We start from the raw sequence: 25,371 nt of genomic DNA, 5'->3' as shown, positions 1-25,371 counted from the left end.
ACATCTGTTGTCATTAGTGATTGGAGACATTTGCCTTTTTGGACATGTCTAAAGGGATGGCTTTGATTTATGGAATAGAGGTATGCCCTTCGACTCCCAGTGACTGATGAAGTCTTATGAAAATGCAGATTGTCCAGATTCTTTGGAGTGGTACTCTACTGGCTTCATATTCAGAGTTTCCAGTTGACATGTACTCTGTCATTATTGGAGACTCGGGACTCCCCCCTCCGGTTTAACGGCAGTATTCAAGTAAAAGAGTATGTGATCTAGACTGGGGTTTTTTATGCCATGGTTTTCTTGAAGCCTGTTTTCATGCATATGCCATTTCTTTCTGTTTTCTTTGTGCAGTGGAGCAGGTCCCCACCGAACCGTACCACATCCCCCTATCACAGGCTGAGGTTGTGCAGGAGGGAAGTGACATGACATTAGTTGCCTGGGGAACACAGGTAGGCCACATGAGCAGCAGGAGGAGGGCAAATGGGTTCACGCATGTGGATTCAGCCACAGCAACACGTGTGGAGCGGTACAGCAGGCTGAATGGACTCTAATTTAGACTCTGAGCTTTGTGACATTTCCAAGTAAAAGGCAGAACCATGGATTAAAACATGTTCTATCAAAAAGCTCAGCTCTCTTAGCAGGGGAGCTCCAAGGGATGTAGCCACTGGACACAGCGCTGACCTCTGTCCCTGACCAACTGCATATCCCTTCTCTGCGTGAACAGGCCGCGTCTGCTCGCTGGTCCTTTCTCCCTCTTATCTCCTCTATGTGCAGGATGGGATTATGATTTCAATAGCTCTCTGGGTGTCCAAAGCCTCGGCTCTCCCACTCGACAGGTTTATCCTGCCTGAAGCATAATTTACCTTCTCCCAAAGAGCAAAGGGGAGTAAGGGGCCGAGGGGAAAGTGAGAAAATCGCCTTCTTTCAAGCCAGTGTTTTGAGGAGTGGAGGAAAAAAAAATCTATTGAAGCAGTGGAAATCAAATCTTGTTGCGAAACGAACACTCTCCTCTTTCTCACTCCATTACCTCTCCTATTCATCAGCACTCAGACTCAATCTGTGGTGCTGAGACAGTTAATGAAGTAAAACTGAAGAGTTCCTCACTGCTTAAAGCTAAATAATGCATGAAGTGGATTGTTCAGGTCTGTCTTCTGTTGTTTCATGTTTGAATATATTCAAGCAGATGCTAAATCTCTACCTATATTATGTAATGCACAGTTTTGAAGTTTGGAGCTCCTCTGTTTAAAGAATAATCTGGTGTTCTTCAAACTAATTTCTGTGTGCCAGATCGATATTGTACAGCTGTTTACTGCACACAGTTCTCTATACTTAGTGAGAAGACAGAAGACCCATTTATTAGAAGCTCTTCTGTAATAGACGTGAATGGGCAGGTTCTGAAGCTTCTTTTATAAGCATGTTTTAACTGAACAGATTTTCTGTGCTATTTTTTAAGAATTGAGAAATGTTATTGAAATTATTATTTGTGAATAAAACAGATGTAGCAGATAGAAGTGAGGTTTAAAACACTACATCATTCTTTTTATGAGCACAGGAAAATTGAGTTACATGGTGTACCACTGCAGTGTTTCTTTTTCCAGGCTGATGCCAGATTTAATCTGATCTGTAGATTTGGGAGGAGAGTTGACCTGATGCATTCTTCTGCTCTGCAGGTCCATGTAATGAGGGAAGTTGCTACCATGGCACAGGAGAAGCTTGGTGTATCTTGTGAGGTCATTGACTTGCGGACCATTTTACCATGGGACATAGAGACCGTATGCAAGGTAAGGCACAGACTCTGTCTTTCACACACAAATGTTATTGTAGGTTAAGTGCAATGTCAAAGAATTATTGACCTACATTACTCAAGATGTATCTGCATAGGTACAGTGCTTCAGTGTGGGGAGACCATTTCAAAGAGAACAGACATCTGTGGTTTGTCCTCATGCAACGTTACCTTTGCTTCGAAATGTCAATGTAAACATAATTTGCTCATGCTTCAGTTGTATGCCATGCAAAATGTGAAAGTTTATATACAACTTCATGAACCTTAGACCTGTTTTTTACACAGCATAAAGTGCTTTCAGACAGTAAATTCTGTCTTTCTTCTATGTAATCTGTAGCATAACTCCATGTTTTTGCTTTTTAAAAGCTTGGTGTGATGTAGACTCAAATACTCTGTAAACTGTTGTCTTTTCAAATAGAGAATGTCTGGTTAAATCCTGGTTGTGTTAATGTTAATTGTTTTGTCATGAGTCATGAGGCAGAACTTAATAGAGCTCACCTCAGACAAACGCACTGTTAGCTAGTGATTACCTTTCAGAATTTTGAAACTGTGGCAGGAGAGCCCTGAAAATACGCAGGCCAATTGGTATCCTTCACATATTATTGTTTTGGCATTAGAGCTGAAAAAGTCTGCTAGTCTGTCACGGGTTGTTTGTTCGAAGCCGTCTTTTCAAATAAACAAAGTGATGTTCAAATATCACCCTATTAAACAGACTCCATTAAATTGAGTAGCATGTTTATGAAAATGTGCTTTTTGGCACTCCTGGGTAGTGGGAAGCTGACATAATGGGGAGTGAAGCTGTCTTTGCCTAAACAACAACTGTCGTATCCCCCTTTTATCTACCCCATGTTGACTTATTTTTTTTTTCTTTCCCATCATCTTTACTAGAGTTTGCTAGTGTTTCTAATTATAAGAGTAGAGAGTAGTAACAGCCATACAACTTTCAAAATTAAATCAGACGTTGCATTATTGGTAGCTGTGAGGAACTACCTTTAATCAAGCAATTAGCTGGTAGGGGGTTGGAATTAATGAGTGCCAAAATAATGAAATGAGCTGTTTGTTTCCATCCCAACTCTTGCCTTTTTTGTGTCAGAACTTAAAGCAGAAACATTTTGTAGCCAGATGTGCATTAAGGTCATAGAAAAGAGAAAACAAATGCAGAAATCTCAGTTGAAGCTTCCATAAAGGACTGAATCCATTGGAAACAGAGGATTTATATTTATAGATGTTTTGGGCTTGGGTGACTAACGGATGAAAGCATTGCTCTTCAAGTAAACAAATGCTAGAAAACAAGTTTGTCTGAACTCCTTTTTCCCTCACAAACATGCATCTCAGTATTTAAAGTTAAATGTGGAAACGTATCCTTGCCCATACATGTGGCTTGATATGTGATTTCCAAGCACAGCCATAAAGCATGAGGAGGTAGTGTGGGAAGGCCACCCCGTTGAGCTCAGAAAGCATGAATGTGCCTCTTCTAAGGGCTCTGATTTATTTTATTTTTTTTTCTTCTTTGTTTTGATCTTAATGTCTTCCCACATGGCTGTAAATGGTGATGAGGACCTTTGCGGGAAAATTGTGTTTGTGTGATGTGTGCATATTTGTGGAACACCCTAATATTCAGGGGGTTGCGCTTGAAGCAGAAGCTGAGTACCACCACTAGAGGTCCTTTTGGGAGTTCCTCACTGTGTGCTGCCGCTTTCATGTATGCCCACTGAAGCTGGCACGTATGGTGTGTGTGTATGTGTGTGTATGTGTGTGTGTATATATATATGTGTGTGTGTGTGTGTATGTATGTATGTATGTATGTATGTATATATGTATATGTATACGTGTGTATATTATATATACATATATCATTTTTTTTTTATGTACCTGCTGCATTGCTAACTCAGAATGAATATTGAGTGGTCATTGATCTGTTTTGGCTTTTTATTTTTAACCTTTGGCCTATCTGCCAATTTATTTTGCAGTGTTACACAGAAAGGGTGTTGCATTTTTTCTTAAAGCTAGTTTGTGTCGGGCTTACAGATCTAGAAGAAAAAAAATCAAGCCATGATGCCCTTGTATGAGGGCACCAGGGAATGGAGGAGATCAGATTGTTCCCTGAATTTTGTGCAATTCAATTAGCCTATTGGCCTGTAGCTCAGCTTTTAAAATACTCTACCCATAAATCTCCATAGAACATACTTTTGCCCTCTAAATTTTGTTCTTTTTCAGCTCTCTCTTGCCTTTCCCCCCCTCCACCAACTGTGTGAATAATGCATGAGAATGTTCTATGCCATGCTGTTTTATTTTTATTTGAAGCCCTCAAATCTGGCCATTTTCTAATGGCAAAACGAAGAGTTACAATTACCCCGAAATTTGAATAGTCTGGCAAGTCAGCTAGCATTTCTGTGCAGACAGTGAACTAAATCTAATGACCTGGCTCGCGTTCATTAGTTATTGCATTACCTTATGAACTAGATCCAGATGCTAAAATGAAATTGTGTCCAATTGAATGTGACTGAGTCTCCAGCTCACTATGAGTCAGAGTTTGCTCATGCACGCTGCTCGGTGTCCTCTGCATGTATGGAGACGTGGGTCTCGTCTGTGGATCAGTGTCCCGGTCATTAAAATAGGACTGCACTGGAACATGTTGTTTCTGGTTTCCTGTTGCTTTCTCTGGATGATCCACAGGACTGGTAATCAACTCTATGATCTATATATACCCGTGCCGCTTGTTGACAAAAGGAATCGGCTGAAATTGCAGTAAAACTGAGAAAAGCTGTTTTTTTTCCTCTCTGGTGTCTGGAACTGTTCAGTAAATGTAATAGTCGTTCATTTAAGGGATAAACAAAATGGCCAGTTTATCTCTGCCAGACCAGCAGCCTAGATGATATAATGTGGAAATATTTTGTTCCTCTTTTTTCTTTTTTTGTTTTATTAATCTTATTCCTTTATTCTTGCACATTACTTTGCTTACAGGGTTACCTACATTCTGCCTTCAGCCTGGTCCAGCCTCCAGTTTACATATAGAGTAATCTGCCTTTAAATGGCATATCTAGCTACCACATAATGGACACAAAAAATTAGCCTACTGACCTCAAGCTCACTTTGGAGAACGGGCATTCCATGTTGCCCTTGTTTTTCCTGCCACAAACGGCTCCAGCCTTTCCTCCTTCATTTTTTTTAAACTTTTTTTTTTTTCCCTCTTCCAGGCAAAACATTGCCACTTTTATGCTGAGGCCTTTTTCAGCAAACTGAACCAAACTGAATGTCATTCATTTCTTGCATCATAGGGCTGTTGCCAGAATATCTTTATTGTATAATCTGAGTTTCAGCACATGTGAACATAACTGATTTCACACAATTAGCCGCAGAATTTTGCCAAGATTTAATTTTCAGTATCTCATGCAGTGTGACAAATAGTAAACATATAAGACCGATGTTATTGTACAGATTACAGTGACTTATTACATTATAAACCTTCAAAAGCACTCATTTTTCAGTTATGCAACAGAGAACTTAAAGAAAGTCAAGCAGCCACCAAATTAGTTAAACTTAAAATTACCAAAAATTCGACATCTGTGTTCTTGTATTCTTCTCTTTCTTGGCACTCTTGTGTTTTTTCTTCTTATTATACAGGCTAGTGATGATGTTTGTTTGTTTGTTTGTTTGTTTGTTTGTTTATTTGACTGTCAGCTGACTAGTCAAGAGTGGACTTATTTAATGACGTACCAGCTGTAAGCTTGCTAGCTTTTTCTGCACAGGAAATGGAGTGCTTATAGCTAAATATAATAATAAACCTCTGAATTTGTAAAATTTGTCATTCTGCTATTCATTATGCTCAATGCAAAGTCTAAAGCACTCTGTTCTCTTGGAATAGTCAGTCTGTGACTAACATAACTTTATTTGTCTTACATAGCCACATGATTTTACTTACCCTGATATATACATACATGTTTAATTACAGATCCTTGACAAGACTCTGGTGGTGCTCTGTTTTTTAGGCTGCGTAATGACTCTTAAGCTTGAGTCACTCGTTGGGACCCGCTCCAGCCTCTCTTCTGAATCTGTGACTAAGCTGCAGGTTTTTATTAGCATATGGAAATAGGTACACTAACTGGAGGGACGTTTATTAGTTGTGTAGGTAATTGTGCTAAACAGTCTGCTTCCAAGCTTGACTACAGTGATGGGAGAACCGTGGTGCGTTATTGAGCTGTCTGTCCATTCGTTTTGACTGGGGATGGCACTTTCCTTGCAGTATGAAGGCCAGCAGGCAGTAAGACTTGGAAGAACTCGACTCCTACTACAATAGGGGTCTTGTTTCCATCTTAGGTCTAAACCCTGTATTTTTAATACTGCTTTGACTGCTCCATATTCTGTAAGTCACAACAGTAAAGCAACCCTTCCAAAGCAAACGCTCCAGCTTCTCCTGGTTAACGTGATCAAGATGTGCCTGGAGCTCAAAGGTTCACTGCTCTTGCGTATTCCCCCTAGTTAAACGCGTGGTAAAATGGTGCAGTAAGTTATATTTACACAGTGCTGCAGAGACTTGATTTGATATGTGGAAGAAGTTTGGATTATTCTGTTTTGACTGTTTTGTTCATTGGCGGTCCTCAGAATCTGATGTTTACGTGTCATAGCTTTTGGTGTTTCATTAGTGAACTAATGGTAACACACAAACACAAACGTCGAACACATGAACTTGAAGGGTCACTTTAAGGTTTTGACAGAAACATTTGATCTGATGTAGTCAGTCTGCTGGTCCTGTCTGTCTGCTGTAAACATACATAGGTCCTGCCCTCTGACCTTTGTTTCCCCAGTCATATAGTGTCCCTAGTTGACCCCTAGGGGTTTGTACGCGTGTCACTTGTATCTTTCACTGTTCGGGGGTGACAGATCAGGCCTTTTTTCTCATGTTGAGTGTTATGCTGTAGACGGACATATAGAGTCTTTCTTTCTTTCTTTTCTTTTCTTTCTTTTCTTTCTTTTCTTTTCTTTCTTTCTTTCTTTCTTTCTTCTTTCTTTCTTTTCTTTTCTTTCTTTCTTTCTTTCTTCTTTTGTCTTGCCTCCTCCTGCTTGTTCTTTTTGTTTATAGTTGTATTAAGGTTGTTTTTGGGAGTACTGCTCTCTAGATTAATTCCAAGAATGGGCTTTTAACTCCATGTGAGTCATCCAGAATGAGAGCATTGTTTTCTGTCACATTTTCTCAACTGGTCATAGTGAAGTTTAGGCTATCGCCCATCAGTGCGGCATTCAGATGTCCTCGCCCTGACCATGGGCCTGCGAGTGATTTTGAAATACATTTTCTTTACAGCAGAGTGAACCGTTTACACACCAGCTATCTCCCGCTTTGATGGTACTTCACTAAAATGCACGCAAGTTTAGCTACCCCCACAGTTTTCTTCACAGGACTGCTGCCTGCCTTCATACAAACCCTATTCCAGAAGAGTTGGGACAGTAGGTAAATGCAAATAGAAAGAAAAAGCAAAACAGAAAGCAGTGATTTATGAATCTACTTTGACCTGTATTTGAACAAAAACAGTATAAAGACAATATATTTAATAATTTATCAATTTTATTTTTTTAATAAACTTATAGAAATTCTGATGCCTGCAGCACATTCCATAAAAGTTGGGACAGGAGCAATTTAAGACTTTGAACACTGTGAAATATTCAAAAAACATCTTAAACAGGTGATGCAGTCATGTATGGATATAAAACCGCCATGCTTCTGTGATGGATATTACCACATGGGCTTGGGAAATCTTTGACAAACCATTCTCAGTAAAAACTTCATCGCTGCATCCACAGGTGCAAGTTAAGACTGTATTATGCACGGTGGAAGCCATATGCCAGCATCAAGAAATGCTGCCGACTTCTCTGGGCACAAGCTCATCTGAAATGGAATGATGCAAAGTGGGAATGTGTATTATGGTCTTACAATTTATGGGAATAATGGATGCTGACCATTCAGATTTTTACCAGTGTGAAGTTCGAAAGCTATCATTAATGCTGATCCCCATTTTGGAGCAATGTATGCTGTCTTTTAGGTGCTGTCTTTTAAAGGACACCATGCTTATTTCAACATGACAACAGCAAGCCACATTCTGCACGTTACAGTGGCGTGGCTGTGTAATTGGAGAAGGCGGGTGCTAGACTGGCCTGCCTGCAGTCCAGAACTGTCTGCCATTGAAAACGTATGTCTTATTAGGCTCATAATACAACAATAAAGGTACAGCGCACTTGCACGTGTGACTTGCATAACAGGAGAATGAATCTGTAACATGTCCCAACTTTTTTTGGAATGTGTTTGCAGACATATTTGGAATGAGCATATATTTACGAATATACAATAAAGTTCATAAAGTAAAACATTAAATATTGTGTTTTGTACCATTTCCAATTTAATACAGGTCAAACAAAATTTACTTATCACTGCTTTCTGATTTTATTAGCGTTTCACAAACTGTCCCAACGCTTTTGGAGTTTGTAGAAAATTAATTGGAAGTGGAACTAAAAGGCTGAAAATGCAATGAAAATGCATCGTTACATTCACCTTAGAACTTTTTGGCATGTAGCCACTAATAAAAAGACGGATGCCTTTGGTGATTTATTTATTTTACTCGAACATTTCTTGTAATGTGTAATTGGATTGTCATCTTTTGGCCTGTATTTGACATGTGAAAGGGGGGAAAAATAACTGAGGCTGTATATTGATGCAGTGCTGTTGGTTTAGGCTTGTTGGACTTCATAATGAAGGCACACTTCATTTAAGAACTCATTTTGGAACATGCTCTGGTATGCTTGTTTGTGCTGAGACTTCAACACTTACGATAATGATAAATCCGATTAATTGGGCAGGTATGAATGGTGTGTGTGTGTGTGTGTGTGTGTGTGTGTGTGTGTGTGTGTGTGTGTGTGTGTGTGTTACCTCTTGAGTCCTGTGGCTGTTGTGATTCTAGGAATCAAGACAGCTGACTACGTGCCAGACTCACCTAGCTGCCTCCCTCCATTTGCACAATGCTCACCTTATCAGCTTGTGTGCCTCATTTACTAAGTGCTCCTGCGCTATAATGCACATCTTATTGAAAGAACCCATAGTTCAGACCTGTTTATTTGTCAGGAAGCCAGGTGCACGTAATAAGAAACCGTATTAAAAGGCAGGGTTGTGCTTTAATGATGGGTCTGAAGTTCTTTTGCATGGGGGAGTATGTAAAAACCCATATTAAATGGACGTCCGTCTTCACTTGGGTAGTGACAATTCTCCTAAAACCATCTGTTATATAATATTAAAGGAAGCGTATTACTGTCTTTTCCACTGGAAATAAAGCCTTATGGCTTCAAAGAATCTTAATAAAAGAGTGCCTGAAATCTTATTGCTATTAGATTTGTTTTACTCTTTTATAGAAGCTCTGCTCTGGCTGGAAAATATGAAAACCTGAAGTTTGTTTGGCAAAGTTTCCCTGTTATGCGGCAGAGAAGAGCCACACCACGTTTCACCAACCTCTAGCGTACTTTATGGGGATCAGTATGTGCATACATAAACGAGACCCTATCAGCAAGTCCAGATGTGATAATGATGGAAGAATAAATAAGAAACCACAAAGCTCTGCAAACAAAAGTTTCAAAGGCAGACCTTTCTGCAAGTACACTCTGGTGCTCTATGGTCTGTTATCTACCTTCAAAGAGCAGTACAGTAAACAAAATTTTTAAAATGTCAAGCACCTCTTCAGAAAACCAAGGCTTCATTTTTGGATATAAAAGCGTTGTCCCTGTAAACTTGAACATTCTCTCACAAACATGCAAACGTGGCACTGTATACATTTTCACTATGTATTGAACTGCTGTTGACTGCCTTTTTAGGAGCATTTCCACTGTCTCACTCTTAATGGCCAATCAGACCTGCGGGTGACCTCACATCATGTAGGAGGCTGAAGTTTGCAGTGAAGTTTTTTGGAGGGAATAAGGCTGAGCTCTCTGGGGTGGTTGTGACTGTGCCAGTGCAGGCTCAGTCTTCCTCGTCTCTGACTCAGACTTGAGAAATGGGCCATGTTCCTTGCTTGATTTGTGTTCTGTTGCAAACACAATGTGGTCTGCCTCCAGTCTCTGGGTCTTTGGAAGGCCACGTGGAAATGCGTTGCAGTACGCGCTTCAATGCTCTTACCAGCACTGCACACACTTTATTAATTAAACACTTTATTGTTTGAGAGGCAGCCCGACAGAGCCAGAGAGAACAGTTTGTGCATGCAGTGCCTGTGTGTTGAATGGGTGCTTTAAGATCTTAAAGGAAATGGCTGTAAATGAAGAGCATTGCTTTTTGTGAGTAGAACAGAGTCTGGAAAATGTCCCTTGCATTTTGGCAGAGTCCTTTTTTTATTATTTGATTAAGGTGCTAAACAATTCACCTGTATTCTGTCAGTGTTTGTGTAGGTTTTTGAACATAATAGTATTCACTCATTTGTTACACTTTTCAAGGAGCGACACATGTAAACCTCACTGTAGGTGGTTCCAGTGCAAAAATGGCTCACTACTGGGGGTCTGACAGCATATTGTCAGTTTTGTGTCTTGAGTGTCAGGATTCAGTAATGCCATATTTAACGTAGGGTAAAGTTATTGTGGTCACTTCAGTCAAACAAGTTTCAGTTTCACCTGAGATTCTTTAGATGTGCAGATCAGCTCTGCTTTTACACGCTTCCACTACGCTATCACCCTCTGATCATGTGATACAGTCCCTCCTCTGAAACAGTCACAACAGCCACAGCATGGCAGAAGAAGCAGACAAAGCTTTTTCTTCCTCAGAAAGGTGAACACTCACATCTCACACAGCATGGAGAAGGAAAACAATGCTCTCTCTTACAAATACTTGGATGACATACAGTCACATCCTGCATGTGTGTGAAGTAAAATCAGGAGTTCATACTCAACCTTACTTGAGAACCTGGTTGTATTTAACAGTCAGCTTGGCTATCAGGCTTAATTTGACAAAAGTTCGTGTATAGACTCGAGCCGCATTGTGGTGAACCAGCAGCCTGAGGGGGAAAAGAGAACAATGCAGTTAGCTTAAAGATACAAATAATGGAAAATCTAATATACACACTAGAAAAATTTAGCATTATTGCTATGGGTGTTTTTTCATACACAAAGGCTGCTAATAAAGTAGATGTTTCCACATTCAGCCCTGTTACATAATGATATGCATGGCATGTTCATGATTGTATGATGATGAAGTGCAGGATATGCCACTTTTATATGGTTGTGTAGTAGTAGTAGTAGTAGTAGTAGTAGTAGTAGTAGTAGTAGTAGTAGTATGTTTCTTGCTTTATTTTATGTTGTTTGTGTTGGAGCACTGTCCCAGCTCTTGGAGTTAGTTGCAGCTCTCTTTGGTGGGGTTCTCAATCCCAGCCTTAATGGAAAATAATCCTGTATAAGAATGATGAGCATTGTTATATGAACAGTGTTAAAATGACATTAGGGTAAAATTATAATGAATTATGGCTACAGATAATATTTGGTAATCTTCAATAACTCAAATAATTTTTTGGATTAACAGTGTTTAGAGCTTTAACTCAAGTGACAGTGTTGGTCTTAACATCAGATAATCTGAATTTTTCCTGCTGCTTCAGATTACTAACAAGTTAACCTGTTCTCAACTGCATTTATTTCTTAGAAAACCTGAGAGTGCGTTAGCTTGCAGAAAAACTTCTTTGGACCACGCATGGTGCTCAGTTTAGTGCATGCTCTAGTAGGAAGAAGTCTTTAAACCGCATAAAAACCTTGAACATATAATTGTAAAACTTTAAGGCCTTGAAAGATCAGTGCTGATAGAACCCAAATAAATGAGCCTGTCTGTGTTTCAAAATACTGACGCCTTGAAGAGTAAACAGAATAAACCACAATGTGTTTAAATTCAAAAATTGACATTAACTATAGAACAGTGGCAGGATACGGGTTGTCTTTTTTTGGACACACTGTCACTCCCCTGCTCACTGACAAAAGCTGACCATTAAAATATATATATTTTTTTAACTTAACAAAGGTTTTCTTTTCTCTCTTTCCATATGTTTTAAGTTTCAACCTTATTTAGATTGGTCCCACAAAAGATACATATCATATGATTTATACTCTACTGTGGATTTTCTTTTATTAAATCATATAAATGGAGTACATTTCTTGAGCCTGTGACACTGATGTGGTGGTGGTGTGTTAGTGTGTCTTGCACTGGTACAAGCAGAGCAGATACAGCAGTGCTATATGTGTGTGTGTGCGTGTCTATCCAGAGAATATATTTCTCTCATGTTTTTTCTGACCAGTGGTTCATGATTTGACAGCTGGTCCTACTTTACAGTAAACTGGAATCAATCAGCATTTTTGCTTTTGAAATGTCATTTGCATTAATGATGTGTATGAAGATGCAGTCAAAGCATCTGCATTCAATGTGGAGGCGTAAGGAAGCCTGGTTAGTGTAAACAATGGCTTAGAGGCTGCAACATTTGTAAACCAGACAAATTGAAATCTAAACTTTGTGTACAATACTGTGCAAAAGCCTTGGCCATATGAGAAAATCTAAGAAACTCTAACAACTAACAATAAATTTCTGATTTATGTCAGTGCTTTATTTTAACAGTTTTCAAAGCCCTCATTTCCATGGAATCCCAGTATTTTACAGTTACTGTCCAGAAGCTGTTCTGTATTTATTCAGTATTTATGCTTGTCTGTGGTTATTCTAAAGCAATGTAGTGTTTTATTTTGTGGAAATTGAAAATAGTATTTCTGAGAGAGTGCCAGTGACCTGTGGTGTCCCCAAGGGTTCAGTGCTTGGGCCACTCTTATTCACTTTGTACATGCTGCCTCTTGGCCAAATACTACAAGACTGTGATATCTTACCACAGCTATGCAGATGATACGCAGATCTACTTGGCCCTCTCCCCAAACAACTATGGTCCCCTTGACTCACTTTATAAGTGCCTTCAGCACATCACTAACTGGATGGAACAAAACTTTCTGCAGTTGAATAAAGATAAAACAGATTATTTTGTTTGCCAATAACAATGACAGGCACAGACTAGCTGCCTATCTGGATTCAAGAGCCCTAAAATCTAAAGAACTAGTACATAACCTTGGTGTACTAGGAGTAAAAGATGGGAACACATCACCCCCATTCTTAAATCCTTACACTGGCTACCAGTCTGTTACAGAATAGACTTTTTAAGATACTATTACTGGTCCATTAATTGCTCAGTGGTGTAGGACCAGCATATTTATTATATATATTGCAGAGATATGAGCAGAACTGGAGGTGAAGACTAAACATGGAGAACCAGCATTTATCTACTGTAATGGAACCAGTTGACAGAGCAATAAAAGAGCTCCGATACTAGACACTTTTAAATCCAGAGTCAAAACGTTCCTATTTGAGCAGGCTTTCAGCACAGTTTAAAACACTGTTAGCCTTTCTAATCAAACCTCTAATTTTTTTATTTGATTTATTTAACAATCCTAATCTAACCTTTAATTTAACTTCTAATTTGATCTTTAATGATTTTCTCTTAAATTTGTTTTATTTGTTTTAATTGTTTTAATGTTGTTTTCAATTATATTTTTCTATTTGTGTTTACTTTTTTGGAATACAACACTGTATTTTCTGACTGTGTATTTGCTCATTTGTAAAGCATTTTGAATGACAGCAGTGTATGAAAGATGCTATACGAATAAACTTGCCTTGCCTTACTGGCAAAATACACACTTATTGCTGAGGTTTGTAAGCAATTTTCATGTTTTTTGCACAGCACTGTCCATTATATTTGCTGAACATTGATTTGTTTCTAAGCTAACATTTGGTTCACCAACAGATTTGATTATCCTGTATAGTTTACATTATTCTCTCTCTGGCGTTAACGAAATTGCAAAAAGTCTCCCCCTTCCACCCCATGCGCACCAGGGAAGGGTGGTGTGCTGGACTAATTTGGCTTGTGTTCACCACCTCAGTCATAAAGTGTGTTTGTTTTTTCTGTCTTTCATAAGACTCTGAAAGGTTTTGGTTTTACTCTAGAATGCTTTAGTGGATGATAGTTTTATGTAGTGAATTTTGTTTAGTGCATATTTTACAGCATCATAGTAAACACAGCTTGACTTACCACCTTTTTAATGTATTAGATGAAGAAGTGAAACTTTGCAGCTCGTGTGTTTGAACAACTATTTAACGTCCTGGCAGGGATCCTTCTCTCATTAGGCTACATCAGTCGATTACTTCAAACCAAACCAAACCAAAGCAAGCAAACAAACCTGGCGCAAATTTCAGCTCCTCCAGGATTTTTCAATTATTGTAATTTACAGCCAGCCCGTACTAGCTAGCCAGTCTGTCACCCATTGTCTTCTGTTGAATTCCACAGTATATAAGTTGGCCTGGTAATGATTAGCAGTCGCACTTTTCTTAAAGGGAGGGCACCAGTGCTGCTAGTCACAAGGTTAAAGTGTATATCTGCTGACAGGGACTCGCGATTGTAATATTTTTGGCTAGATACTTCTGAACATCACTGGAAACAATCGGGAGAAAATGGCAATAGAAGAAAGACTGGTGGCTTGGTTTTCATCCTGCATGTTTTATTATTGAAGCTGATATATATAATTACATTATTAATCCCCATCTGTCTGGCTTGGCCAGCCGGGCTGAGCTGAGGTGGGGAAGGGGGGCAGCTAGTACTGCAGAGCATGCCGGTTGGTCAGAGTATCATAACTCTGTCATGTGTTGTATTGCGGTGTTGTTTTGGTGGTTATATCAGTGGAAAATTACTCATGGTTGTTTTTCGGTGGCTGATCCAGGCATCAGCTTCTCGCGCAGGCTGAAATGTGGAGTAACCTGAAACCCGCCCTAAAAACCTACTGCACTGAGGGTTTTTTATTTTTATTTTTTTTATACATTATTTTTTTATGCGGTCCACACATAATCTCTGTATTCCTGCTAAAGACCTGCTTAGTGGGCCCTAAGAGCCCTGTGGCTTTTCTAAAGGTTCCCTCAGGACGTTAGGAGTAAGTGAAACAGCAGGCGAGCTGACTTCTCCACATGAAAACAGATCGTGGTCTGCAGAGCGCTGCACGTGGGCAGTGTGGCTTGATGCCAAACATGCTATCTACAGGCCATATTTATCAAGAATTCTGACAGGTTGTACACAAATGTGTACAACATGATTGGATCGATTTTAAGCCTCTCTTCCTGCTTTATTTACTGGGTCCTGTCTGTTTTGTTTCTCTTTCCTTTTCTCGCTTGGTATCATTCTCTCCTGCCTTTGCTTGCAGTGAGCTCACGTGCTATGTGCTTTCTCTTGCGCTTTCTCTCCCTCCCTCGTTCCTCTCATCAGATCTGCTTTTCCATTCAATCTCCTGCAGCTTCAGCCAGTGCTCACATTCCTCTGTTCAGCACTCGTGAGATTTCTAAAATTCCTCTCTGTGTCACCGGTTGGAAGCGAGCAGGCCGTCTGCACAGGCTCGTAAAAATGAGAAAAAGGACAAGTGGTTCCTTATTTTCAGCGACTTCTTTTCTCCATTTCGTTGTTTGGTTCAAGACTTCATTGCCTTCTCTGCATGCTCACGGCATGTTGTGAAGTTTATAATGATGTAGCTCCAAATATGAAGCACCTTTCTCATCAATCCATCTCTGCCGGCACTGTTTCCTCCATGAACTGTTACTAGAGCCAGCGAAAGCAGGAGACTGTAAATTAAAGTCGCCATAAATTGCTATCCTCATATCATGTCAGGCTTTTGCACACAAGTGTGTTTTGTGCATGCGTGTGCGTGCAAGTGGGAGACAGGCAAAGCCTGGATGCTCAGTGAGGGCTGCTGGCCATTCAACATCAAACCCCATTATGTTTGGCTATTGAGTAGATGAGCTGCTTGTTTCACTGTTTTCCACTCGCCGTGGTTGGAGTTTTTGGACAGTGCTTTGGACAGATTGAGATCATCGAGGTCACCGTTGAGGCAGATATCAGGGCTCTTGTGGAAAGCCAGGAGCTTGTTATTTGTATGCATACTCTTGTGATCCAGGAGGGCTTTGGTGTGAACTCATGGCCAGACTGCATTATGCATGTGGGGGGTGTTGTTTTTGTCTCATGGTTGGGGGCAGCATGCGTTGAAGAGAAGAGAGGCTCCATTTAGCCTGTGTGAATGGAGTGAGGCCTGTGTTGGCCCATGCTCTGGTGTAATCATGGGCTAACTGAACTGTGTTCCAGGACATGCATCAGAACCCAGAGCTAAAAGTGTCCCTCATGGCCTCCGTCCAAACCCTCTGGAGGTAGCGTCTGAGGAGCCATGTGGAAAGAGAGCCTTCGACGGTTCAGTTTGAAGACAGAGTATGCAGTTTCTATACTTCCCTCATCTGACAGAGATGCAAAACAGACTCATTCAGCTGATATTTCCCAGAGTGCTGTAAGCCACTTACTGCAAACACCACAAACAAATAGGCAATCTGAGCAGTCACTCGGGGACTGTAATCTACTGGATGTACATGCTCAATGGCAGATGGCAAAAAACAAATATTTAAACAAAAATTACTGACAGAATCAATGTCAAAGCAAAGAGGGCTTGAACTGAAACTGCTACTAGTTTTCCTTGTATGTTGTATGTCCACTGTTTTAAGCCCATTGCTGCCCAATTCTAGAGGAAAAAAAGCCAGGAAAACTTCCCAGTGATCCCACTATTCCTGCAGTGAGTGACTGGAGAAAGTTGATGCCGTTTACAGTGTGTGTTTAATGAATCTGTTTCCCTCTCAGGTCTGTGGTTTAAGCTGGTGGGTGGTGATGTACTGTAAGGGCTAAAGGTAGAGTACATCAGGCTTTAACTGGCCTGAATTGACTTTAATGGGATTTTATGGGATGTTTGGAGTTATTTCTGTCTGAGGTCTCCCCCTGGCATGCAAGCTCCTCAACAGCCAGTTCTGGCTGTGTGTGTGCGCGCTATGAAGAAACTGTGTGCTTTTGATTTTGATTTTGATCCAGCCTGCCTCTTTTTCTTTCTCTCTCTCTCTCTCTCTTCTCTCTCTCTCTCTCTCTCTCTCTCTCTCTCTCTCTCTCTCTCTCTCTCTCTCTCTCTCTCTCTTTTCTCTCTCTCTCTCTCTCTCTCTCTTTTTCTCTCTTTCTCTCTTTCTCTCTCTCTCTCTCTCTCTCTCTCTCTCTCTCTCTCTCTCTCTCTCTTCTCTCTTTCTCTCTTTTCTCCTCAGAACTAATCATGCCCTCCCTCTTTAAAGGGCTGTATAAGAAGTCAAGCTGCACTGAACTCTATTTGTCATGGAGATCACATTGTGGCATGTGAGTTATGACCAGCGGTGGCCCTCCAATTAGAGGCCCTATAACCACTCAAAGACAACGCTCTGTGGGCAGCCTGACTCCGCACTGGCGGCAGAATATTTCAACGCTCACTTCCTGTCATATTTTGATAGACTGTGCTCTGGAGGAGGCTCTGAGATCAGAACGGAGTGACAGACAGCGTTGCTGCATTACCCAGAATTAGGGCAGGGCAATATAGCAATAATATAATATTGCAGTACATTCTCACTTATAGATTTATTGATAGTTATCTATAATGACCACAAAATCAGTAGCTAGAATTTATCGTTTTTCATTCTTTTTGTGTGAAATAGCGTTCTTTAATCTGATCAGTGATCTGAAACTCCAGTCCTGGTTTTACTTCATTTACATATGCAACAGTGAGTGTGTGTGACTGATGCCACACAGGGAAAACAGCATCAGATGCAGTACCTTCTGTACAGTTTCTGTTTAGTGTAATCTTTATTCATTGTGAGTTCAATTCATGCTGAGTCTTTTTACATATAAAAAATAGATGAGATTTGTAAAGCACTAAAACTTTTGTATCAAGTCTTATACACTTTATTAGCAAATAACACTCTGATGGCAGGGGAACTGTATCTATTTAGTATTAAAAGTAACAAAGTTATAATTTTTTTTTATCCAAAGAGGTAGACATTGGGTAACAGCTCAATTTGTTTTCATTAAAGTTTTCTTACACACACAGTGCACCAATAAAAAAAACCCTGACAAGCTTGATTAATTGATAAAGATGAGGAAAAATAAATGGCATTTATAGCTAGTCAGCTCTGTGATACTATGAAATTTTAATTTCCCACTGTGGCACTCTAACACTGCTTGTTGTTTACAGTGTCTGTACAATTGGTCTAAGCCTGTATTTTATTTAAAAGCGTGCACATGGCCAGTGTCTTAGAAATATTGACAATAAGTTGATCGGCCCAGGAAGGCACATCGTACATAATTTGTCGAATATCGTGTGTGTGTGTGTGTACGTATGCGTGTGTGTGTGTGTGTGTACGTACACATACTATGAATGTGGTGTCAAAGTAAAGCCTAAAAACTAAGGCTCCATTCACACAGCAGGTAAAAGTGGCCCAAATCAGATTTTCTCACCAAATCTGAAATTTTTTATTTTTTTTTGGTTTGGCTGTTCACAATATCTTTCAAGCGTGACCTGTACGCGAATTAGTCTGAACAAATCACGCTCCTAAACTGACCCACATGCGCAAAAGAACAATGCTTCACGTTTCTTCACAGGGCGTGCCTATCCAGAGGTAAACAATTACGACTGCCAACGAACTCCAGTCAACTCCCAGAGGTTTCCCTTTCATCTTCACCAGCGTCACAGGAGCAATCATGAAGCTTCTTTGACTGACAGCTGGGCTCATTACCTAGAATGTGTTCGGGCTCACTGTAAAAAGGGCACAGTCACTTCTTTGGTTTGTTTCCTCAGATTCTTTAAACTTTGCTTTCAGACTTTTAACTTTTCTTTGACGCAGCAGCCTCGCTCTCCTACGGCCACGTTCAGCCGTTTCTTTCGAAATGTCTTCAAACTTGGAGGGGTTTTAGATAAGTCAGAAACATTTGTTACAGAAACATTAATTGTGAAGTTGGATTGATGTAAAAGTGGCATGAATTTCGATCTGGCTGTTCAGACTGAGTTGCGTTGCCACATATCAGAGACGTATCAGATTTCAGTACCACATATGAAAGTGTCTCAAAGCGGAATTGAAAATATCAGATTTAGTGTGTTTTTTTTGTTTTTTTTTGCTGTTTGGACTGCCACACAAATAAAATGTCTGTCACATATGAAAAAAAAACTCAGATTTGGGCCACTTTTAGCCTAAAAGCTTGTAGCTACCCAATGATTTTATGAGCAGCTTCTATATTACACACACACACACACACACACACACACACACACACACACACACACAATATGCAGTCCCTGTAGAGCCTTTCTGTCCCTGTGGTTTTTGTGTTAGTTTGTCAATGTGTGTGAGAGAGGAGAGAGAGCTTGCAGATCTGGTGAGTGTCCAGCCAAGGGCCTGGCGGCTGCCTTTTCTCCTGCCGTGGTGTGGTGGTAAGCGTAGGCAGAGTGAGAGCGACTCTCATTATGTTGGGTGTGTATGGGAATGGCTGTAAACATGACATTCCCCTTCTGCAAGCGGCCTGGCTTAATCATAGCCCTGTGGCACAATGAGCAGTAAAGGGAAGCCACCGCTGCCTCCGGAACCGAACCTTAGCACACAGAGGCACAGTAATGAAGGGCAGTGAGGACATTAACCCCTCTGACCACTCCACCTTCCCTTCCGCCTGTTCTCTCTTTGTCTCTCTCTGCCTTTTTCTCCCTCTTGCTCTTACTTCCCAACTCTCACTCTCACCCACATCTGCAGCCTCATTTGTCATGTCCTGTCATGTTCTTCTCACTTTGGTACTGTGTCCTCTCATTGTGTAATATCCACATAATAGCGCATAGTCTAGAATACCTTTTCTGTTGTTGTCTGGTTCGTTGTGTTTTTGCTGACTCTGCAGTTCTGCTGTAAATTTATCATGTAGGCTTAGTAGATGCTGAAGAGGCCAAGTCATGAACAGTTGCAACAAGTAAATCATTATGAACATAATTTCCCTGTGAAGACACTTGCTGTCAAACACTACCTTTTGAACCTTTTGATTTACACTCTTACTTTTTAGTCAAGTAGGGGAAAGATATGCCACGGGTTTGTTAACAGAATACAGCTGTTTACTCATATGTTGTGTATCGTTTGCAGCAGGAAAAGCAGGTTTTATGTGAATAATGATTTGACATTTGGTTTTCTTTTTTAAACTGCTGTAAAAGGCACATTTTGAAAATAATTGTCCTAAAGATGTTTTAAAGATTGGAGGTAGAGCAATCAGAAGCAACAAAAACACTCACACTGTATATGTGACATTACAACCACAACTAACTGGTGAACTAGCGCACTCAGTGTTCAAGCCTCAATCCAAACACAGTGGATGGTCTCCTTTTCTCGGCCGAAAAACAGGCCTGGAAATTTATTTATAGAAAATTATTGCACTTAAATTGCAATCGCAATTAAATGTTTTTTTCCCAAAGCATACAACCCTAGAATTTATCATTTTTGAGAGGTCACGAAAACCAACATATTTATGTATATCCAACATATTCAGCCTACTTTTATCTAGTCCACCCATTTTTGTTGAAGCTACTGGGAGTGATTTAAGGATAAGGAGTGTTTTATAAGGGTTAGGAATGGGACAACGGAAATATAACGATTAGCCTCGGCACGTCGATTTAAAGTAGGAGGGCTGCGCCTGGTGAATGCATGGATTACCCTGGAGAACAAACTGCAGATAAAAAAAAAAGAAAACTCATCCACAGTCATCTAAAGTGTAGAAGTATTTTAGACAGAGGCCTAGCTGCAAATTGTAAATGGCTTATCACAGCAGTGAAACTGCTGTACATGAACACTTGAAGCGAAAGCAACCTGGAGCACTTATCAAGATAGCAGCAAGACAGCACTGTAAAGGCCACAGCACACCAGACACGCCGCCCAGCACAGCATTGTGTAGGAGAGCACTACTATCAAATGCTTGCAGGGAGACGATGAACGGCAGGTTCTAGTTCATTTTTCCACTCCACTTGTATAAGTTGAGTGAAATAAAGCTTTCAGCATCCCTTACCACGCTTGGCATCAGTTTACTACCTCTTGATAGACTTCTGTTAATGTAGTAGTAGAAAATGCTAAGTGATGCTCTGTGACTTGCTGAGAAATTGAACAGTGTTCGGTGTCATCGCATATTACTCCAGTGATGTTAAATAAATCTTTTTTTTAAGTCCATTTTAAGTTTTCAAATCAAATACCTAAAGTAAAAAAATTATTCTCCAGTTCAGGGAAAGGTTTCCTATGACATGAGAGAGATTAATTTAAACAATGTGTCACAGCAGTCCTTTTGAATTTTAGGTCCAGTATTTTTCTGATCAAAGATCTGACAAATAGTATAATCAATAAATTACTGTTAGATTAATCTACTAATCGAAAAAGAATTGTTAGATTAATCAGTAACAATATAATTGTTCGTGCCAGCCCTAATAAGGTAATCAGAATAGATCTCATATGTGTTAAGTAAAAAAAAAAAATGTGTTATCAGTATTAAACACATATAGAACATAAAAGCACATTAATTTCTAAGTGGAGGGAAAAATGAACTAAAATGTCCTCATAGGGGAACAATAAAATACATGAGAAAAATGCATGACACGGGCCCTCAACCTGAAAGGTTGAATGCCGATGAGAGTTGAGATATGGTATATATTAATTTGGTATTATTAATAAACACTGTTCTTATCTGTTGTCCCCTCATTTTTGCATTTTTTTTGCAAAAAAGTCCAATTTTAAACAGCTTTCTATTCAACATATTAAGCTGTTGCTTAAAAAAGAAAATGTGCTTGTGTATTAAAAGCGTTTTTCATAATCATCAAACATTTGGGAGCAGTGTGAAATTATTTATTTATTTATTTATTTTTTTTTCAATTTCGCACTGTTTTTGCTTCGAGTGCACGTCTTCTCAGACTGGTACTTTTGACTATTTCAGTCTCCACAGTCAATTTACATCATAATGTCGAGCCTAAGTCTCCTGGTGGCAGAGAGAGAGTCTCAAGAATATAAAAAATCTTACAAAACCACACCCTGATCCCTGCTTCTCAGAACTCTTACCCTACTCTGGAGCCAACAGGGTTAAAGAACTGACCACAATTAGTATGTTTAGAACTCCCTGCTGTTAACTTCCCTTTAAAAACACAAGAGACCAGAGTTTTGTGCATATATGTGTGTGTGTGTGTGTGTGTGTGTGTGTGTGTGTGTGTGTGTGTTTGTGTGAGTGAGTGAGAGAGAGAGAGAGCACAGGAGCAAGTGTCCAAGAAAAACCTCCTCTCTCTATTTATTCATCATGCACAGTCCCGTGGGTCAGGCAGTCACTGAAGTGAGCAAGTTGGACAGCAGTGGTGTTGAGAGGCCAGAAGTAAATAAGCTGTTGGCTGACACCACTGACTGTTGCTTGTGCCCTTTTAAACGACCAAGGCATTGCAGAAGCGAATGTGTAGCGGCTGGCAGTTGAGAGAGAGATAAGTGCTGGAAAGTGTCGTCTCATGATGGACCGCACATTAGCTCTGAGTGTAGTGTAATTTAAGTCGTAACGAGGAGGATGTATGTTTCAGACGTGCCATTTGATCCCTTGTGACACACAATTGAAAACTATAGCCTTCTCCTTTGTCACTGTAGAGATTTGTGTATTCCTCCCAGTTATGATCCCAAGGACGGTTTGTTTCTGGCAGGACATTTTGAAGACGAGGCCAGTCGTAGACAGGCATAATGCAACTACCTGAGAGATGAATTTGACAGCAGTGTTGACAGGTAACGGTGTGATCCCACAGGATGTTATTGCTCACTCATAACAACAGACACTCTTTATGTCACACCACATACACACTTAGGCATGCTTTTTACAACTGAGTCACCGATGCAGGTCTGGTGGTTCACTTACAATGATGTTTTCTCATCAACAGCTTTTAACCTTTGTGTGGTGGTGTTGTTTTTGTTACTCAGTGGTCTAGTGGACCCACCGCATTATTGTTTTTAAATCAAAACAGTAACAATTTAAGTAAAAATACCTGATGTTTAAAATATCATAAGTGGTCAGCGTACTGTTATCCTTTTGCAGCTGTAGCCAGTCAGCAGCCTGTCCATGTTGTCCACCCTCACACACATGCACACGTATACAAACACATACACACACACACACACACACACACACACACACACACACACACACACACACACACACAACACACACATACTGAAGAGACACAGAACCTCCACAGTTTTAATAATATTAATTATAACATAATATTGTGTAGGAGGTGTACAGTGTGAAGTCATTGAAAATGTGTTATTTTATATGAAAATGAGCAAGGGCCAATGAATCTGGGGTTGAAATAATAATAATAATAATAATAATAATAATAATAAATCACATCATTTTTACTTTTGATAAACATTGAACATGAACACCATGCAAGGGTTAAGAAGGGTATCAGTCCCAAGCAAACCAACCATATGTACTTAAAATGGTTGAAACTGAGCAGGTGTGCGTGTGTTTTTTCCCCCTCCTCCCCCTTCATTCAGACATTTAGCAAATTTGAAAATTCAGAGGACAGAATGGTTTGGTTATATATTTAGCGAGTGATGCGTTTGATTGATGGACTAACAGTGCTTTGTGTACCCCTGTTATTGCATTCAGAGAGCTCTGTCCAACCACACATTGCATGATTCATGGTATAATTGGTTTTTAGCGCCTTTGTATGACACAGCGGTGTTGCTGGAAAATAAAACAAAAAGCTTGAAGCTGATCCTTAAATGGGCCACCAGATTCTCTCCCCCTGAGGGAAATTGAAATTCTGTCCCACCATACTGTAATAACAGTCCAGGATTCTTTGTGTCAGAAGCATCTGAGGAATGTGCTTGAGTTGATTTTGAACTGAGGTAATCTCTGCACCTTTCACGAGTGAAGTCCTAGCTGTCAGTCAGGGTTAATTCTAATGAAACCTGTTCACGCTGCAGCTGTGACACCTGTGGGGAGTGAGGGGTTGGGGTAAATAGAGCAACTTCACACTGGAGCAGGGATTTTTTTTTTCCCCGAAGTCATGTGTAGTTAACAACTTAAACATTCCACAAGGGACGGAATGTGTTCACTAGAGATGGTGGATACTTTTTCACTATTCATGATTTGAATCATTTTGCAGTTTGATAACCGTCAGTAGCTGTTATTAATTATTAATATTAATTTTAAGTACCTTTAAGTACCCTGATGTTTGCCACTCAATTTTATTTTTTTTTTTTAACACCACTTTTGTCATGCATTATTGGTTCATGCACATGAGAGCTAACAAAACATTTAGGGTGTTTACTTCAGGAATTTGGTGTTGCTTGAATGTGAAGACCAGTAAAAAAAATAAAATAAATAAAAAATGAGTACTGATAAAAGCAGATCATCGCAAGACAAAAATATTACAATAAAGCAGAGATGGAGCCAAACATTGGGTACATAAAAAATGAACTGTTTAGTGCATTAAGATGCATAAGTGCACTGTTGAGCTTAGCAGTAGCAAACAATTGGAAGACCACTGGAGAATGTTTTCACAATAATGAAAAACTATTGAGATCAAGATCACAGTCAAAGATTGTGTACTGATGGTTCAAATACTACCATAAAGTAAAGGGAACACCTGCAAGACCTTCGCAGAAAAGTGTTTAAAAAAATTAAAAAATAAATAAATAAAAACTGGTAAACCTCAACAAACTTATCTGATCTATCTATCTATCTATCTATCTAGTATATGGATTGTTCTGTCAGAGTTGAAAACACTTTTGGACATTTAACTGGTTTGGACTGTAGACTGAACTTCTGTTGCTTTGAATGACCCAACACCTTCATTATGTTTATTTTATTAAAACGAATGACTGAACATTCAGTTTTGTCACTAACAAATCATAACACTACTGAAACGTTACCAAATGTTTCAGCAATGACTGTTTCGGTAGCGACAACTTTGGATAATTTTAAGCATAGCTTAAAAAACGCTAGCCGGTACACGACTAGAATAGGAAACACAGCTTTGAAAAGTACTCATATATATGTGTGTGTGTGTGTGTGTGTGTGTGTGTGTGTGTGTGTGTGTATGTGTGTATATATATATATATATATATTTCCCCATTATTTCAGCTATGTCGGTATAAACCCAAGCCTCTAAACCTAAATCTAACATTTATAGCCATGTGTTACTCTCTCTAACCTACCGGCAGCTCTGGAGCCTCAGGTGTGTGTGTGTGTGTGTGTATATGTATGTGTGTGTATATGTATGTGTGTGTGTGTGTATGTATGTATATATATATATATATATATCTATCCCCATTATTTCAGCTATGTCAGTATAAACCCAAGCCTCTAAACCTAAATCTAACATTATAGCCATGTGTTACTCTCTCTAACCTACAGGCAGCTCTGGAGCCTCAGGAGGTTTGTTGTGACACTAGGGAAGTTATATGTGGAAAGGGGAGTGGGCTGCGGTGGGAGATGGTATCAGGTTGCCGTGGGGGCCTGCAGGGTGCTGCCTTGTGTCTGTACCTTTCACGTGCCTTGGCTGAGTCTCCTTATTGTGATGCACCATGTGGGGGGGACTGATGGGTCCAGAGCTTATAGCTCCTGCTCCTTCTCCATCTGCATAGGCCATTA

At 39.8% G+C, this 25,371-nt stretch overlaps 1 protein-coding gene across 1 annotated transcript in view; it reads left to right on the top strand.

Annotated features, from left to right (window-relative positions):
* The window catches only part of bckdhb (branched chain keto acid dehydrogenase E1 subunit beta), a 51,009-nt gene that overhangs the window by 11,935 nt on the left and 13,703 nt on the right, over positions 1-25,371 (top strand). The window contains exons 7-8 of the mRNA XM_036588168.1: positions 349-446; positions 1,668-1,778. Coding sequence (XP_036444061.1) covers positions 349-446; positions 1,668-1,778 — 209 coding nt within the window. The remainder of the gene's footprint in view (positions 1-348; positions 447-1,667; positions 1,779-25,371) is intronic.

This window comes from Colossoma macropomum, unplaced genomic scaffold (genome assembly GCF_904425465.1).
Source record: "Colossoma macropomum unplaced genomic scaffold, Colossoma_macropomum, whole genome shotgun sequence".
NCBI lineage: Eukaryota > Metazoa > Chordata > Actinopteri > Characiformes > Serrasalmidae > Colossoma > Colossoma macropomum.
The sequence above is the reverse complement of the archived record's forward strand: the minus strand, read 5'-3'. Positions and strand labels throughout refer to the sequence as shown.